Below are 14,228 nucleotides of genomic sequence, written 5' to 3'. Positions count from 1 at the left end.
ATTATTATTATTATTATTATTATTATTGTTGTTGTTGTTGTTGTTGTTGTTATTTCCAGCGGATGAGAGAACTCCAGGAAAGCGGGGAGGCTCGGACTCTCCCCGGCTGGTGATCTCTTGCTCCGGGGGAAGAATCCTCCCACCACCCCGGCGTCGCCTCCCCGAAGCCAGACAGACCCGAGACTGGAGCCCACCGATGCGTCCGGCGACCCCTGATGCTCGGCGGCGCTCGGGGGCTTTGCGCTAGGATGCTGCGCCAGGTGTTGCACGCGGGACTCGGGACCTGCTTCCACGCGCTCGGCCGCTTCGTGGCCGGCCACCCGGTGTTCTTCGCCTCGGCTCCCGTGCTCCTGTCCATCCTGCTGGGCGCCAGCTTCAGCCGGTACCGCGTGGAGGAGGACGTGGAGAGCCTGCTCGCGCCCAAGCACAGCCTGGCCAAGATCGAGGGCAACCTGGTGGAGAGTCTGTTCCCCGTGAACCGCTCCAGGCACGCGCTCTACTCCGACCTGCAGACAGCGGGCCGCTACGGGCGCGTGATCATCACAGCCCGCAAGGGGAGCGTGCTGGACCCGCTTCACCTGGAGACTATCCTACAGGTAAAAAAAATAACACACTCAAAGAGTTTGAGAGAAGTCCACTAAAATCCAGATTTTGTTATTAAAGTGGAAATCATGATCCAGAGATAAATAAATTAAGAAAGGAAGGATTGCATATCGCCCATGGCCTTTAATGCCAGAGTTTGAATGGCTCTCAGCTACTACCGCATCAAATTTTAGCTCAACACTTGCAAAAATGACTGAGTTATAGTCATTTTCGCAATTTCTGAGCTCAATTAACTCTGGCTCTGATCTCGAATTGGCTTGACTCCAAAGGGTAATCAGCTGTAGCTGTGCACCCAATGATTGAGTTTCATTAAAATCTGTCCTGTAGTTCTAGAGATATTTTGCTAACAGACAAAAGGGTTGACTCTAGCAGTTAATGCCAAAGTTTTAGGGAAAGAGCTTATACAATGTGTAGTGTTTGGAGTATATGTTGGGGCTGACTCTTAGCTCCTACCACACTGAATCTTAGCCCTATATCTTTAAAACTGTAGTCATTTGTGTGTTTTCTATGATCCGTTGTCTGTGGCGGCCATCTTGAATTGAATTGACTCCAAAGGTTTATCAGTTGTGCGTCCAATGATTACTTTTTGAGAGTTGCACCTGAGTTGCAATCTGTCCAGTGGTTCATGAAATATTTAGCCATTGTGGCAGACGAACAAACACGTTTCTTTACTGACTGGCGCTTTTGTGTTCATGTTGGTAATGTTTTTTCCACTTCTGGACCTCTTACATGCGGAGTTCCGCAGGGTTCGATTCTGGGGCGACTTTTATTTTCATTACCTGCTTCAGCTGAGGTCTATTATAAGGAAGCACAATCTTTCCTTTCATTGTTACGCTGATGATTGCCAGATTTATCTGTCCCTGAAATGTTGTAATAGTTCTATAAATCATCTGTTGAAATGTATGAACAACATTAAGGCCTGGATGGCGTACATTTATTTAAGTTTTAATGATGATAAAACTGAAGGGATCTTGTTCAGCCCTAGCTCTATGTCGGGATCTCTCCCTGTGAATCTTGGTTCTCTTGAGCCATATCTTAAACAGTCTGTTTCTAATCTGGGGGTGTTTTTAGGACTGATTTTAAATTTAATAAGCAGATCAACTCTGTCTTAAAGAAGAGTTTCTTCTCATTTAGGCAGATAGTTAAACTTAAGCCTGTCTTAACTAGACCTGACCTTGAGAAAGTAGTTCATGCCTTTATTACACCCAGACTTGATTATTGTAATGCACTTTATGTTGGGGTCAGTCAGGTCTCCCTTTCACGTCTGCACCTTGTTCAAAATGCTGCGGCTCGGCTTTTAACAGGAACACAAATGTTTGAACACATTTCACCAGTTTTATCCTCCCTTCACTGGCTGTCTGTGGGTCATAGAATTGATTTTAAACTTCTCTTGTTAACTTAACTACATGGGCTCCATCCCCATATCTCTCTGACTTCAACCTTATGTTCCTTCCCGGGCACTGAGATCATCTGATCAGCTGCTTTTGGTTCTCCCAAAAACCACGATGAAGCTCAGAGATGATCAGGCTTTTTAGGCTGTGGCACCTAAACTTTGGAACAACCTGCCCTCTGACATTACACAAGCATCTTTGCTTCTTCTTTTTAAATCTCTTTTAAAAACACATCTGTTTTCAGCTTGCGTTGTTGTTTTTCCTGATACTTTTACTCAACTTGTTTTCTGTTTACTGTTAATATTTCTGTTTTATTTTTATTGTTTTAATCTTTGTTTTATGTTTGATGGTTGGCGTAAATTGTGAAGCACTTTGGTCAACTGCTGTTGTTTTAAATGTGCTTTGCAAATAAATTCGACATTGACATTGTCCTTATTTGTCGCCCACCTTTTTTGTACTACAGGAGAGATTCAAAGCCAACTCTTAAGCGTGACATGAAAATAATTAAAAAATGTAGTAGACCTTGAAATACTTTGCACCTTTTATAAGGACTTGTTGAATCTCCCACAGAAACACAAACTGCCAGGACAGACAATATGATAATTTGGCTTCTTGTTTTTTTTCTGAGAAACTGAGGCTGCAGCCTTCTGCGGGATCCAGCTCTGAATACAAACCTCCATGCGGCCGTAAAAATGCAAAGGGATGAAGGAGAGTGCAGGTGCAGCCTGCTTTCACACAGCATCTTAATCGCAAGCCATCTCTGTCCGGATGTTGACAGAGCTATGATGCATGTGGCGTAAGTGGCTAAAGCGTTTGCTGACTGACAGGCCTGTGACAGGTATGGTTTGAGTTGAGTTTCTAAAAGCGCATTTCTTTTTTCCCTTTCTTCTTTTTGTAATGAATATTGTTGTGACCTACTTATATGCTGAGAGTTTGTCTGCAGACCACAACTGCTGTTTCAGAGCTCTGCATCATTTCTCTCTAACAGGCTGCAAGAGACAAAAAGGTTAGAGACTCATCTACTGTTACATAATCTGATGATATCTGCAAGAATCGAGATTCTATAATTGTTCTCTTTTGTGCCTCTGCTTACTCGAGGCCTGCCATCTCCGTGTGTGTTTTAGCGTTTCCCTGCCAGCTTTTTACCATCCCATTGACAATACTTCAGGACTTGTTGCATGCAAGCCAGAGAAAGTGATGTCAGCGCTAGTGAGGAAAAAGGACCAGACAGGATTTTAATTTGCATTAAGAGCCCTGAGTCATGCCCATTGACTGAATTATATTAGGGTATTTAAATTCTTGGTGGTTCATAAATTATTACTCTTTGCTTTATTTTAAAATATACATCAGCACGGAATAATTTGTTTCTACTCTCATTTGATTTGAAAGTATAGTGAAAAAACACAACTTTTAATTCAGTCTTTGTTGCAGTAATTTTTATTTGTTTTCATTCTAAAGCCTGTTTTTCAGAGCTCTGGCAAATGACTTAGTATGCAACAATATGCATGTATTATCACAAAGCACGATGGTTAAAGTTTGACATAATTATGACATTTCCTGCATCAGTTCCAGAAGTCTTAATGTATTTTTTCCGAAGCAACTTTGCAAAGCTGAGCCAAACTAATGGTTTATAAGAGAACTGACTTTTCTCCTGCTGCCTTTTCAAATAACCCATACTTGTTTAGATTTTTTCTAATGTTATTAATTTTAAACATTTTACCTGCTAATTGAGGCCAGTTTGAAATAGATCCTTTTTTTTAATTTATCTGAACATCGGCACTTGTGTTAAATACTTTACTCTTTCTTACTGTAATATGAAGGGCTCCAAAATGGTTTGAAATTGAACTTTTTAACCTGGGTGGCTGTGGATCAGTGGTTAGAGCAGTTGTCCTCCAATGAGAGAGTTGGTGGTTTGATTTCTGGCAGGAATCACATGATGAAGTGTTCCTGGGCAAAACACTGAAGCCCTCACTGCCTCTGATGTATACCCCATTGGTGTATGAATGAAGTTTAAAGCACTGATTAGCCTTCATAGAATGCGTTATTCAGATTAGTTTTGTAGAGAGGTAGCAGAGTGCTGTATGAATGTGTGTAAATGAGGGCACAGATTGTGTTGTAAAGCACTTTGAGTAGCCTGATTGGCGAGAAAGGCGTGATGTAAGTACAGTCCATTTGCCATTTTTGATCGATTGGCAGCAAGACCGGTTTTCTTTTAAAAAATAATTGCTGATGATGTCTTTGCTTGGTTTTTGGTATAACACATCTGGATGCTCCTGAGCAACAAACTGCTGAAACCTATAAGTTTAAATAGGTGATCACACCATCACCGTTATATGACCCACTTATCTCATTGCTCCGTTTTGTGTGCTCATGCTAAGGACTAGGGTCCTGAGTCTCTTTGTGTTTTAGGACAGCTATTTGACCCAGTAAACTGGATGTTTTGAGGGTTCAAAATATTCTCACAAAGGTAATTTATTTAGTAAAAGAAACATTTTATAGCTACAACAGTAACTGTTTCTCTTTTGATGTTTTTCCATTGTATTCCATTTGGTATCAAGGTTGATCTTCCTTAACACAAATAACCAACAATATGATGTCTGTAGCAAGCTAGATAGTGTTACTTGATATACTGGAACTCTAACTACAGCATTTTCTTTCTATTTTTGTTACTTTAAATGGTGACACCTGATTTAGGCTTTTGTAAGAGCTCTGAAAATTTGTAGGGGATTAATTTAACAAATAACATTGTGATTTCAAATTAATAGTCAAAAAGACAATCAAAATATAGTGGTAGATGGAACCCTAGAGAATGGTATTTGCACTAACTACTAAATGTTTGCTTATTTTCTGGTAAATAATGAAATGTGTTTGGTTCCGTGTAGTTTTGTAGATCTGAGGTTGATGTTCTCTTGTTTTTAAAGCTGGTAAGAACCCATTATTTTATTTCATCATGTCCCACAATTGAATTAAAAGCAGCTTATTTCCTCTCTACCATGACTGCATGCATTATTTTCACATGGTAGACACCAACCAGAGCCATCTCATGACATGAGGTAATTGCACACTATATCCTGGGCTGAAAGTTGAGTTTTGTGCTTCCTGTTGTATCTAGTTGTCCGTCCTCATTGTAGATAAAAAAAAAAAAATCATAGAGTTTTATATACAGCAGGAGAGTTCTTATAAATTAATCTTGTTCTCATTTAAGACAGCAAAATAGACTTAGCGTGCCCTGTGATTAAACCTTTTGGATTTGGACTATTAATTTATCTCGAGTGGGAGAGTAGGAGTGACAACAAATAGTTCACAGGAATTATTGCAGCAGATAACAATTAAACTGACATTACTGCAATTAATCTTAGATCTTTAAGTCTGAAAACAAAAGCCTCATTAGGTGACATCATTGCAGAAACAGATACTTTCTTCTAAGTTAGTGCAGCTCATGAGGTGGGAGTCAGCTCTGTTGATGTTCACTATGCCCGAGACTGGCATCAGGCTGTTGCTTGGTAACCAGCATAGTTGGTGCCGGCTCTCTTGTCATCTTATCTTAAAAACTGGGTAGAACACTGAGACAACTATTGTTACTCTGTTGAGTAGGACGTACACACAGAAACTCCCCCGCACATCTCACTAAAACATTCCCAGAACACAAAGTTGGCAAATGAGACACCCACACATGAAACTTTTTTTTTTCCAGCTCATTGAAAACACCCTTCTGTTTCTTGTTTTGTCCACTCGTAGCTGCACAGACGGATCTACCAGATGCAGGTGACAGTCCCGGCCACAGGCTTCAACAGCTTCAACTACTCCTTCTCCTACCTCTGTCTCCCCGATGACAAGAACGTCTGCATCATCGATGACATCATTCGTGCCATGGAGAAGATTCAGTCAGCTCGTGCCTCCAACCAAACCATCCCGGTCCTGAGGTACCCGATCACCCAACTGGCAGATGGGCGAAAAGCATACATCGGCCACCAGCTGGGTGGCGTTCAGGGCTGGGGTGGAGCAGTGCGAATTCAGGGGACGGGGTCCAAAGTAGAGGGCGTTCGTTCTGCCAGGGCAGTGCAGCTCACCTACTACCTCCAATCCCGAAGCGGCTTAATGGATCGAGTAGCGAGCCAGTGGGAAAAAGCCTTCTGTGCCGAGTTGAAGCACTTTGGAGCTTTGCATCCAAAACTGGGGCTCTACTCATCCACGTCATCCTCTCTGAGGACAGATTTCCAGTTCTCCACTGTGCTGGCACGTCGACCCCTGTTGGCCAGCCTGGGGGTATGCGGGGTGCTGGCCATCCTCTGCAGCTCCATGAGGGACTGTGTGAGGTCCAAACCCTGGTTGGGACTGTTGGCGCTGCTGTCAGTCACGTTGTCGGGCCTCACTGCTGCTGGAATACTGAACCTGACAGGAGCCACGTACAACTCTACATATCTGGGAATCCCTTTTGTCATGCTCGGTAAGTTGAAAGTTTAGATTTTTGTATGTTAAATAACATCCACATTTGTAGGACACAGGACTGTCAAAACTGTTCAGGACTTTTGGATTGTTGCCTTTCAGCTGGTTGTCTTAGCGACAGCAGTAACACATAAAAGGTGCGCAGAAATTTGAAGAAACTAACAATATTTCATGGCAGGTGGGAACGATGATTAACACTGCCTCTGCTTTTATTTCTCAGTTCCTACATCTGGTCTTCCACTTCGTCTTGTGATTCATTTTAGAGAGGCCTCTGGCTGAAAGCCATCTCAAAGTAGACAGATTGTCAAAATGACTGACAAGTAGTGGTGCACGAACCTACCAAGGGGGTGGATGATGGAACAAATAACACATTTTCTGACCTGAGGCAAAAGTCAAAACTGAACTGACGTTTACCCAATAACTAAGCTTCAAAGTTGCAGCTCTTTATCTGTAGTTTTGAACATATCTAGAACATAAATAAGTTTCACAAGTTTGTTTTTCAATTCCATACCATGACATAGCATGTGAGCATTGAGTATCTTTTAATACGGTTAGAAACTGATGTTACACAGAATAAATAAAGGACTGCTTTAGAGCTTGGTCCTGTTACGGAAAAATGTTATGCTTGTTCTAGAGATTCATGCTGCTATGGCACTGCAATATCAAATAGAAATTTCCATTTTCCTGCTTTACTGTTTTTATGAATAAAGGAACATTTTAGATTTGGTTTACACAGCAGAGGTGAAGGTCCATATGCTTTTGCAGTAATTGATCCATTTGGCAGAGCTGCAGTGTTGTAACTTGTTTACTCTCACACAAAAGTGAGTCACATCTGGTGCTGACAGCTGTAATTAAAAAGAGCATCAGTCAAACCTTTAAATGAAGGAAGATATTGAAAGATGAGATAATTGGACAATGTGAATTTTGTATTTTATTCAACAAATATTTGTAAGTATTCAGAAATCATATAGTTTTTGTACATCATTATTCCACAATTTAGCTCCCTATCCTCTTAGTTTTATGCTTAATCTGAATGCTGTTTAGACTTTTGTATGTTCGCAGATGTGGTCTTCATGAATGTGTCCCAGGAGAAGACAAGTCCAAAAGCGAACAAGTTCATTGATGGTTCACACCTTTACCCAGACTTTCCCAGTCCTTATCCTCAAAACGAGCTCCACTGTTATGTATGTATGTTTTAATGTTGCCCTGCTTTAATGGGTCACTCACAGGGATCTTCTGGAGATGATTGACAACTGGAGTTGCAAAACTCTCTGATCTTTCAAAGTTCCCCAGCTTAACCTGCCATGGAAAATATCTGGAAATTTACGAGAAACTTTCTGTCCCTTTGCAACACCGGTGACAAGCTGATGGAAGTTATTCTTTCATTTGAATCAACAGGAAAAACACCTAAAACATGCAGAGCGGTGAGTCCTTAAGTGCAGGATTAGGGAACTTTGCTCCAGGCATTAGTGCAGATGTGAGCCTAAAAGAAGGACATTTTGGATTCCGTCTCTTGCAGGACGTTTTGACCTTTGCTCCTCTGATTTTATAAGTCAGTGTCAATCAAGCTGCACATGTACAAGCATGTTTATATTTTGCTACACACTTTATTCCAGGTTTCAGGCTAGTTTGAAACAACTAGCTTAAAATTTGCAAAGACAGGAAATCCAGTAGTAGAAGTAGTAACTATTACAAGCAAGATAAGTGTACAAAAAGGTGGTTGAAACTACAGTTGACAAATCAGTGTAATATAGCCACCTATGGCTGTAGTCAAAACTGTCGACCCCTGAGTGGATCACTGAATTACAAACGTAATCGTGTACACACACATGGTTTGCCTACACCAGGGGTATCAAACTTCAGGCCTCAAGGGCCACTGTCCTGGAAGTTTTAGGTTTTTATGCTCCAACACATCTGATTCAGATGGTTTAATTACCTCCTCACCAAATCATCACATTCACCAAAAGATCTTCCACAAGTCATCCATTTAAACCAGGTGTTTTAAAGCAAGGACACGTCCAAAACATGCAGGAGGGTGGCCCTCGAGGAATGGAGTTTGACACCTGTGACTTAAAGCAAATTTTTACACACAGGAAAAGCTCTTCTCAAAACAAAACACAAGGGAAAGGTAAGTGAAAGAAATTCATCCATAACAAAGAGAAAACTCTAAAACTAATTGGGCTTGAATAACGACAAAAACCCCCCCCCCAAAAAAACAAGAAAGAAAAATCTAAACCACAAGCTATGGTAAATTTGATGAATACTTTATTATTTCTATGTAAAAAAAGGTGTGAAATGTACCATCAGTATCTGCAGGAATCTCTGGAAAAATAATGTACTAAATATGAGAGCAAAACTTGTATGTTATGATGATTATTTATATTACTGGCAACTCTTTCTTTTGAGTTTGTTCAGAACTAGATTACGTTGGTAAATTGATTTTTCTTTGCTTGATTGTTTGTTTTTCTCGTGGCGCAAAAATAAAACGGCAAATTGGCCTGAAAAAAGTACAAAAGAAGTGCGTGTGTGTGGGGGGTGGGGGTGGAGGAGGGCGGGGTGGTTAGTACGTCTGCGAGGGCTTTAATCAACTGCAGAATTAGCAGGAAAAAACAGGAAAACAGTGCAGAAGAGATGCTTTCTATGAAGCCTGACCAGATGCGGGTTTGGAAAAGATTGTTTCAACTAAAAATAAAATTAAAATATACTTAAGACGGTCTGACGCGGGGGAGGAAGACGCAAGTGGGCAGAGAGTGAAAGGGTGAGAGGATGATGTCGAATTGTGACAGACTGAATTATTCACAGAATAAAAAACACATTTCAAAAATCTGAACCCGTAACATTTCTCTCATTCTTTCTGAATCAGACACAAGGATTGTTTGATAAAGGGCTTGTTATTTTGGAAATCTTGCACAAATGACACAAAGTTGTTCAAAATCCAAAGGAAGGAAGGTAAACTGATGTGAAATGATTACTTTGGTTCACTGCAGCTTGCTGAATTTAAAATATGTCTGATTCGCTAAAATGTCACCAACTAAAATATATATTTATTCGACTTTTCTTTTTTTTTTATGAATCGACACAAGAAGAAAATTACTCCTTGGATCCTGCAAAATGTACAAATCAGATTGATTTATAGACAGAACACACTGTTAGATTGATTAAAAATGATAAATTACACCAATTAAATCTTGAGTATAACTAAATTACAGGCATGGTCAGGTACCTTTTAAAGAAATTTTTGTGTAAGAAAAAAAAGCACATGCATTTAGGATGATTGTCTTTGTAGGCTGGTTTCCTATTGTTTGAAACCTTTCTGTTCATTAGTTTAAAGAAATAGTGTTTGGATGTCTGCACATTTCGACTCCTGTCACAATTACCAGCATTGCAAATCCTTGATCAAAAAGATTTCACTGAGAAAGACTGCAACACTTTCAGCGGAAAGAAAAAAAAATCTAAATGCGACTTATTTCCAATAGTTTCCTTGTGTGTTCATGCCTGTATGTGTTATGTTAGGATGGTAAATCTCAGCTTCTGTGCTAAAGACTGTTGTCAGCTCCTTCCCTGTGTGCTTGTCTTCTTTCTGCAACATTGACCTAATATCTCTGTCATTTTCACACTCTTGCTCTCACACACACACACACTCCGCAGATCTTTCTCACACACTTTTCCTCTTGCTTTCCGTTAAAGTGTTGGTACAATGTGCCTCTGCTAAGGTGGTAAGTGGTTTGCCATGTTGAGGTCACTGTAGGGGGAGGGGTGTACGTGTACCATTGGTGACTCATGGGCACCATGGCAACCACGTTGGGGGGGGTAAAAAAAAACCCTAAAAGCCATCTGATAACTGAAAGCACATGTATAAGAAAGCATACATGCATTTAAATATATGTATAAACTAAAACAATGTAGAAACCCTACATTTAACAAAATCATTAACGTTATCTTAATGTTTAATTTTAAATTTGAGGCTCATTTAATGCAGCACTGTGGATCCAGTTTCCAGACGTGGCTGTCAAAGTCACAGAAAAAAAAAAAGCATTTCATGGTGTGTTGCTTCTGTCATTTCATGTATCTAGGCTTCAAACAGGGTTGAGGTGTGACAGTATCCAGAAGGAGAAAGTTCAAAAGCATTATTACGCTCTCTGGTTGAAAAGAATATGTCGATACAACTAAAGTGAAACCAAAATGCCCAGGCAAGAGGAACTGATTAGCTGGAATTGAGCTAGTTTTGATGTTATGTGACCTTGTAGTGCTTTAAAATCTTTCATCAGTTGGCCAGTTGCCACAAATTGAAGTAACTCCAAACTCGCTGGCAAAACGCCACTTATTACCCACACTTAGTTGGATAATATTAACATTCATAAAAAGGCTAGACTGGCTCTTGTTGTTGCTGCAGTCTTTGTATACATATAGTGTTTGTTCATAGCACATTGCACATCATTTGTTTTTAGCCTTTACAATAAAAACAACTGATTATACAGTTAAAACAGAGCAGTAAATGTAAAGCAAAAGAGTCAAGCTGTGAGTCATAAAGATAAGTAATCCAATCCAAGTTGTCTTTGTTAAAATACAAAAACTATATAACTGACACCACTTGAAGTACTTTGTTTGGTTTAACAGACTTATTTAATACATGTTCTGGTTTCATCTTTTGTGTAATTTGATGTTTTTAATTAGTGTTCCACATCTTGACAGGCCACGGGCTCTTCGGTTCCTTTGAGATGCTGTCGTCATGGAGGCGAACACGGGAGGACCAGCACGTGAAAGAGCGTGTGGCAAGTGTGTTTGAGGATGTCATGCTGCGTTTCTCCGGATCCACTATGATCCACCTGATGACTCTAGGCCTGGCCGCCTCGCCACTCACCAACATGGAAGCGGTCCGGCTTTTCTGCCGCACCGCTGCCCTCACTATCAGCATCAGCTATGTTTACATGTTGTCGTTTTACAGCTCTTGTCTGGTGTTTACGGGCTACTTGGAGACCCGGTACAGACACGGCTGCTTCTGCCGGAGAGTCCCCAAACAGGACCGATTGGACTCTAAACCAGCTTGGTACCGATGTTTGATGTACACTCGTTACCAGGATGAAACGCAATCAACCAACCTGCCACACGGAGTTGGCCACACTCAGACGCTAAACTCGAACTTATCTCACACGGAGACGCTCACGCCGAACAGCTCCGGTGTGCGCGGACATCTAAATAACTCCACAAACACACATCCGCACTCTCACACTCATTCCACAGCAAGTATGGACTCTCATCCTCAGGATTCGCACCTTTTACTGGGATGTGTGCGGCGTTGCTATGGCGACTGGATCACCAACACTTATGTTAAACCCTTTGTAGTTCTGCTGTACCTGGTTTACATCTCCTTTGCATTGATGGGGTTCCTACAGGTGAGAATCACATGTTAAAACTGCACAACAATGAAATAATTTTACATGAACTAATATGATATAAACACAAAAGATCTGTTACAGATGTTTCTATTGCCAACAGGTGACCCAAGGGTCTGACCCAAGTGCATTGGTCGCCATGGATACAGCAACAGTACTGTACACACGTGCCCAGCAGCGCTACTTCAGCTCATACTCTCCTGTGATTGGATTCTACATCTATGAAAGTGCCCCCTACTGGAATGCCTCAGTACAGCGGGACCTGCTGGAGTACGCCAAAGGCTTCCAGAGAATCAGCTGGCTGGAGGCTTACCTGAACTACCTGTTGGACCGCAACGAGTCCACCAGCCAGCCACGGGAGAACTTCACCCACACACTGCGCCACTCCTTCCTCCGCGAGCCACAGTTCGCCCACTTTGAGGATGACATTATATTTGCCGAGCGTGGGCAGGGCGAGGAGCCTGATGTGGCAGCTTCACGCATCTTTCTGGTCGCCAAGACGACGGAGAACAAGCGTGAGGAGATGTCAGTGCTGCTGGATACGCTGCGTCGCCTGTCGCTCACTTCTCGTGTTCGTTTTCTAATTTTCAACCCCTCCTTTGTCTACTTGGACCGGTATGCTACAGCGGTCAGCTCCCCCCTCAGACACTCACTGCTGGCGGTGCTCTTCTTGTTGGGGCTGTCCTCCCTGGCCATTGTAGAGCCACTGGTGTCCGTGTGGCTAGGTCTTACCCTGCTGTCTGTCCAGTTTGGGGTGCTGGGCTTCATGACTTTATGGGGTGTGGAGATGGACTGCATGTCTGTGTTGTGTCTAATCTCAGCTCTGGGGCACTCCGCGGACTGCAGTGGTCCACTTCTTTGTGGCTTTGCCTCAGGTCGGGGTGAGAGCAGGACTCGCTGGGTTCGATTAGCTTTGGAGAGACACGGCGTCCCTTCTTTACAGACGCTCGTGTGCTACAGCGCCGCCCTGGTGCCTGTTGGTTTTATACGCTCAAACCTCACATCCACACTTTTTCGCTGCCTCACTCTCACGGCCGGCTGCTCGGCCCTGCACACGCTGGCCTTCCTGCCCACCCTCCTCACCTTCCTACCCCCCTCCAAGAGCAGAGACCACCGTCCAGGAAGGGAGGGCCAGAGACAGGAGGTGGAGTGTGTTGAAATGAATGACAGCACTAGAGTAGTGGACCAAATTACCACTGTTTGAGCATGGAATGATGGGGTTTATTTTGGCTCAAGTGTTGCTATGGTGACTGCCATCTGGGAGCCATCTCAGTGTGGTCCAGCCTCAAAGCTTACTGCTAAGGAGAATGCTGACACAGTCGAAGACTGGAGCATAAGGATTGTGAAATAAACAGAAAAAAAGTAGAAACAAGCATAGAGAGTGAAGAAAAAAAGTGGGCAGGTTTAAAGGGAATCAAATGAAGACAAGAAAGAAAAAGGCAGGTCCTTGATGCAATGTCACCATGGTTTCATGCTTGTTACTAATACTGTGTGGCATGCAAATGAGTTCCCCCAAAAACAATCACAAGTGTGAGAAAGAGCCTGAATGCAATCACAGAGGAAGTGCAACACCTTTCACTTCTCCAAAACTTGCTTGAGATCTGATAACTTTGTTTGCCTTCTGCTGTCTGTTTGCCATATTATGTTGCACAATTTTAGCTTCAGTAACATGAGGCAATCAAATGTATAACTTGAGTATTTCTACTTTAATGCTGGACAAATAAAATCAAAATAACTAAATATGGTTTGCAGTATTTCTTATAAAAGCATAGATAAAAGAGCATTTATTGTTTTGTTTTTTTTTGATTGTGTGAAGGTACAGTAACCAGTTTACAGACAAATGCAGTCATGCTTGACCAGTGCCGCCTCAAATCACAGTGTTTTAAAAAAAAAAGTAATCAGCAGTTCATGAGTATTTGTTAAACGAAGCAGCAAATCAAAGAAAAGAAAACATACTTGTTTAAATTCACTAGTTTTCACAACCTTGTGGAAAGATGGCGTATTGTCAATGAATATATTCTCCAGAAGGAGCCTTACTGTGTGTGCAGTATGGTTGTAGAGCGAGGAGACAGCAGTTTGAACTATTTCTTGTGTTTTGATAATTCTCATGGCTGCACACTGTAATTAGCTGGTGTCTCTGTCAAAACACTGCAGTTCAAGACTACCGAAAAAAAAACAACCCAACTGTACAAAACTTTCTTTGCAAAGAAATACACCACCCCATTAATGTAGAAAATGTGGTATGAATGTGTTTATTTTAAGTTAGAAATTGTACAAAACAAATTTAAGAACTCACAGTGCATAGAATGTCTAAAAGTCTAAACAAATGTTCAAATACCTGAATACCTGCAGTGTTAGAAGGCACATATAGTTGTAAGTGTTGGATTTTTTTATG

General features: G+C 41.7%; 1 protein-coding gene across 2 annotated transcripts; it reads left to right on the top strand.

Moving 5' to 3' along the window:
* The first annotated feature begins 246 nt into the window (after positions 1 to 246).
* ptchd1 (patched domain containing 1) lies at positions 247 to 13,692 on the top strand. 2 transcript variants are annotated; one of them, XM_017414041.2, is made up of 4 exons: positions 247 to 596; positions 5,733 to 6,441; positions 11,133 to 11,833; positions 11,937 to 13,692. In XM_017414041.2, the coding sequence occupies exons 1-4, from the start codon at positions 249 to 251 to the stop codon at positions 13,035 to 13,037; spliced, it is 2,859 nt and encodes a 952-aa protein (XP_017269530.1). In that variant the 5' UTR covers positions 247 to 248; the 3' UTR covers positions 13,038 to 13,692. The 2 variants fall into 2 exon arrangements, with proteins under 2 accessions (XP_017269530.1, XP_017269531.1); XM_017414042.3 differs by lacking the exon at positions 247 to 596 and adding an exon at positions 2,399 to 3,000.
* Positions 13,693 to 14,228: the final 536 nt, after the last annotated feature.

This window comes from Kryptolebias marmoratus, linkage group LG21 (genome assembly GCF_001649575.2).
Source record: "Kryptolebias marmoratus isolate JLee-2015 linkage group LG21, ASM164957v2, whole genome shotgun sequence".
Classification (NCBI taxonomy): Eukaryota; Metazoa; Chordata; class Actinopteri; order Cyprinodontiformes; family Rivulidae; genus Kryptolebias; species Kryptolebias marmoratus.
The sequence above is the reverse complement of the archived record's forward strand: the minus strand, read 5'-3'. Positions and strand labels throughout refer to the sequence as shown.